General features: G+C 40.0%; 2 protein-coding genes across 3 annotated transcripts in view; one reads left to right on the top strand and one right to left on the bottom strand.

The window, feature by feature from the left end:
• The window catches only part of mRRF2 (mitochondrial ribosome recycling factor 2), a 14,857-nt gene extending 10,222 nt beyond the window's left edge, over positions 1-4,635 (bottom strand). The window contains exon 1 of one of the 2 annotated variants that reach the window (XM_043005019.2): positions 4,385-4,635. Coding sequence is in view for 1 of the 2 variants with exons in the window: in XM_086545431.1 (XP_086401557.1) it covers positions 4,353-4,487 (135 nt within the window). In the remaining variant the exon portion in view is untranslated. Of the gene's footprint in view, positions 1-4,352 lie in introns of both variants that reach the window. The other variant, XM_086545431.1, reaches the window with a different exon arrangement.
• Positions 51-5,000, top strand: part of LOC122246439 (lysosomal cobalamin transporter ABCD4) — a 20,653-nt gene continuing 15,703 nt past the window's right edge. The window contains exon 1 of the mRNA XM_086545434.1: positions 51-181. The gene's annotated coding sequence lies outside the window, so the exon portion shown is untranslated. The remainder of the gene's footprint in view (positions 182-5,000) is intronic.

Below are 5,000 nucleotides of genomic sequence, written 5' to 3'. Positions count from 1 at the left end.
GAAATAAAAGCATGCACACAGCAGGAGACGTTGATTACTTGCCGGCCACAGTGCATGCAAAAGTCCCGAGATTCAGCACGATGCTTATGCTAGGTCAGAGGGCCTGTGATTGAGTTCTGTTTGCTTGCATGCTGCCTGACAGTCGTGCAAGACCGGTGTCCGTGGCAAGACCAAGACTTCGGTTAGTGTTCTGAATTTTTATAAGTATTGTGACTATGTCGAATGTGGGGAAATTAACCTACGGGCGACGTGTATGAGTAAGAAGTGAAAGATGTACCGCTTATTTGCAATGTTTAATGTATTGTTCCCGGATTTTAAAATAGATTGAGTTAGTAGAAATGGCAACACTCAGGTTAGTATTCGTTTCACTGTTTCTAAAGCACTTATCAAAAACATATATGCTGTAATGTATGCATATACGTGTGTGCGTGTGTCGGCACGCGCGCGCGTGTGCGTTCGTCCGTCAGTGTATGTATGAAATCGAAAATGGATTATATCTCGCCATATAAGAAAGGAAAGACAGTAGACACGAGTGCACGAGCTATCGTGGTGTAGTTTACCCACGGTCAAAGAAAATTGTGTATAACATCCCAAACTGGCGAAATACCCATTCAGTCATCTTATCTCTCAAACGCATTCCTGGAAAATCGGTTAAGCAACATTTATTCCTAAAGGTATTGATAACTTTCACATCAACATCTGATAGGCTTTCGCTTCCTAAAATACACACATACACATACACAGACACGGACACAGACATAGACATAAACACAGACACAGACCTAGGCACACACGCAAACGCACGTATGCACACATGCGCGCGGGCGCGCGCACACACACACACACACACACACACACACACACACACACACACACACACACACACACACACACACACACACACACACACACACACACACACACACACACACACGCACGCACACACACACATACACACTATACACACACACACACACACACACACACACACACACACACACACACACACACACACACACACACACACACACACACACACACACACACACACACACACACACACACACACACACGCGCGCGAGACATCTGTCCTGTTTGAGAGACCGAACAAATAAAAACAAAAGCCGGATGCAGAAAACGCCTATTAAATCAGAAAGGGTCTTGATAGAGTAAACAGAACCACACGCTAAAGATGTAGCAGCGCATTGACTCAGCATTAAAAGCACCGAAGAAATTTTCCATAAACCAAATCATATGTAAAATAACTCTTCCATTTTCTCTAATGATAGACTGTCTGTCTGTCTGTCTGTCTGTCTGTCTGTCTGTCTGTCTGTCTGTCTGTCTGTCTGTCTGTCTGTCTGTCTGTCTGTCTGCTTGCTTGCTTGCCTGCTTGCCTGCCTGCCTGCCTGCCTGCCTGCCTGCCTGCCTGCCTGCCTGCCTGCCTGCCTGCCTGCCTGCCTGCCTGCCTGCCTGCCTGCCTGCCTGCCTGCCTGCCTGCCTGCCTGCCTGCCTGCCTGCCTGCCTGCCTGCCTGCCTGCCTGCCTGCCTGCCTGCCTGCCTGCCATCATAGTATTGGAGCTCACAGATGCAGAGAAGGAAGGAACATAGAGGTAGTAACCACTCTTTTAACATGGAGGAGGTGGCAGGAAAAGAAGGGTATGTACACCCTGATGCACACTGGTTTCTGTACACAGAAGTAGAGAGACGATCAGCAGAGGGACAGCTCAGGGTGTCCAAGAATAGGAGCTTTTTGTCAACCTCCAATTTCACCTTGAAAAAACATGGAGGAGGAGTTCAGCTTCTCCTGGGATTTTGGGATGAGGGCAGGATCATGAGGATGTCGGGCAAAGATGTCATTAATTTTCCTCGACTGATGTGAAGGATGCAAGGGCACAGAAGAAAGTAGCTCAGTCTCAAATTACTCCATATAAAGGTTAGCTATGATCAAAGGAAGAGGAGAGCCATAGCAACAACTAGAGTCTAAGAATAAAAGAAACCTTCAAAGAAGGAATTAGATTCCACACACAGATAGATCAGCTGGAGGAAGACTTTGGTGAGAAGAGGTTTACGAGGATCCTTGGCGAGGCATTTCCAAAAGGAAAATGAGGAGATCATCAAACAGGATACCTTAGATGAGGGTTTTTATGTCGAAGCTCAATATGGTTGCAGGTGAGAACCTACAGAAACAGGCCATGAAGTCTAGAAAGTAGTGCAGGTGAGCAGGAGAGAGAGTGCCTAGTAACAAAAAAGAGACTAAACTAACCAGGAAAGTGTACCAGTGAGACCCTACTGGAAGAGAAGGGCAAAGAGGTATGTTCGTTTTCTAATTCTTGTGGTGACTCAGAGAAATGAGAAAGGCAAGAGTATAAAATCCTCAACCTTTGGTAGTGATTCACCTAAGGGCAACCCAAATATAATTGCTTCAGGCTACGATTGAAAGTTGTTGCAATGTGCTCTCATGGGTTACTGAAAAAAAAAGAAATATAGGTGGAAGCATTGCCTAGCAGGCCCTTGGTATTTTGCAAGTAGAATACATGGTCAATGAAAAAAATAACTCAATAAACCTAACATCTGAAGGACTTGTTAGCAGCTAAACCCAACTAACCACCATATTAAAATGCCTAAAATTAATGAGAAGAGAAAGGTGACTCAAACCATGCCCAATGTCTACTATGAGCCCCTATGTCAAAAGGGATGCCGTTTACTGGGGCACTCACATAAGCACTGTTATCTTCATTGCGAATGGTTATCTGTAATAAAGTTGCATTTTGTCCTACCATAAAACAGCAATACTTCTATCATAATGAGTAAAAAAAAAAAAATAAGCTGATATGGACCATATACTACAATTTTAGTCAACTGCAGCATTGATAGAGCCTGTGATATGACACATACAAGTCTCTAAATACAGTAAAACACACAAAAATGGCTTGTTTTACAATGAGGGACAAAAAGAGAGTGGGAAAAGTCCAGGTATGTTGCGTGGAGCTGCCTCCTTCTGAAATAAAACCCGGCCTGGAGACTGGGCAAGCAAATTTATCCCAACCACAATTGAATAATAATTCTATTCATTTTAATTCAATTAATAAGTAAAGCAGGGTAAATGAGTCTGTATAGATATAGAAATAAATACTCATGTTTTAAAAGATACCAGAAGCACTTCTGATACCTAAAATTCTGTGATCAAGAAAGTGTGACTTAAATGTGCCATGGCCTCTATATCTTCAGCCCCCACTGATATGCTGATTACAAATATAGTAGCTTACAAATATATGTATCTCATATTATTTCAAATGCAATTTACTAAAACTGTCTTCTATGTATTTTAAAGCACTTCATTCTTTTCTCCATTACATCAATGACAAAAAGCATCTCAGATATCGTGTGTAATTTTATACTCATGACCTAAGCTATGAATACCACTGTATTTTAAGATGATAATGATCATATTTATTACCTTGAAGTCAATTCATCCCTGAATTTCCTTGATATCTTTAATGCCTTTTCCGATATGCACTAACAGTAAAACTATAGACTAAACAATTAGCCGTCTTTTTTTTATACATTTGTTTAGTGAACATCAATAATCAAAAAACATTAATTTTCCTATGAATCATTTTACGATTTATGTCACATTTCAATAATTCATCAGCTTTACATAGCTATTACTTTGTCAATATAAAATAAAAATTGCAGGCAATAAATTGCATTTGATGGAGTTAAAAAGTCAGTAATCTATGAATCTACAATGGAAAATTTGCCAGAATATACAAGGTGGACGTGTCACAATCTTGGCCAAAGTGCAAAGCTCAAAGGCTGCAATGATCACATGGTACTCTCAGGTTGTACCACTATTCAGATTATAGACTATTCAACACAAATCACAAGCTCTAACTATAATCATGAGGGGAAAAAACTGACACCATCACCTTCTCCGGCTGGTTGGAGAACCCATGGTGACTTGGCAAATTATAATTATCAACAGTATTAAAAAAAGTACACCAAAGTCTACATGACCTTGATGCTCAAGAATAGGCCAACAAACCTTTAATGCATATGTTGTAACATAAAAAACCTTGGGATGGTTCCTTATTTGGCAATCAATCACCTGGAAGGTCTACAAAGTGTACATTTGATAGTAATGGGCATGTCGCTCAAAGGAGGGACAGGTTAGCTTTCCAAATGGCAATGAATATAGTAAACTGAAAAATATTGCATAACAGTTATCTAAATGCCGGTCAAATGTATTCTTACTTAGTGTACCCATATTGAGGGAAGTGTAATTAACCAAAAAAATATATATATACATACATAAATTATTGCCGATACGACAAAGAATAAACACCCGTTACCTTGAAAACACAACTCGTCCAGTAAATATTACCTTTTGAATTTATATTTCCCTTCAACTTTTTTATCGATTCAAAAACTCTTAACTGAGCGGCTTCTATGTTCCACTTGGGGCATGTGTCCCATACTCCGTCCATTCAATAATTTCCCTAAACTGGCTTCAATAAGGATCACTAAAACGAAAACAGGAGTTACTATCAGAGCATACTAAACAGCACAAACTTCGCGTGTGAATCTACAACACACGGAGAGCCGCACATGATGTAAACAAACGATTACGTATCCAATCAGCTGTTTCTTGTGTCCGATTTGTCGAACCTCTTTAGAAGATATAAAAATAATATCTACGATGTGATATAGATATTCATATCATTTTTAGTATATATTAACCTTTATTTAATGAACTGTAAGAATTTTGCATTTTGACAAACTCTTGTATGCCATGAAACATAAATATTCTTATCTGCGTCAGACGAAACGAACACAAAATGGCCATGTGATAAAAATGCATTGAGAATTACAAACGGAACAACTCTTATCCATATTCAAATTCACCCTCTTCCCATGACCCAAATACCCAACAAACCTTCATTCCTGACAAACCAAAAACAAAAAATCAAAACAATCATAGCATAAACCATAATGGATAT

Source organism: Penaeus japonicus, unplaced genomic scaffold, assembly GCF_977035675.1.
Source record: "Penaeus japonicus unplaced genomic scaffold, GWHDUDI00000001_assembly GWHDUDI00000016, whole genome shotgun sequence".
Taxonomy (NCBI): Eukaryota; Metazoa; Arthropoda; class Malacostraca; order Decapoda; family Penaeidae; genus Penaeus; species Penaeus japonicus.
The sequence above is the reverse complement of the archived record's forward strand: the minus strand, read 5'-3'. Positions and strand labels throughout refer to the sequence as shown.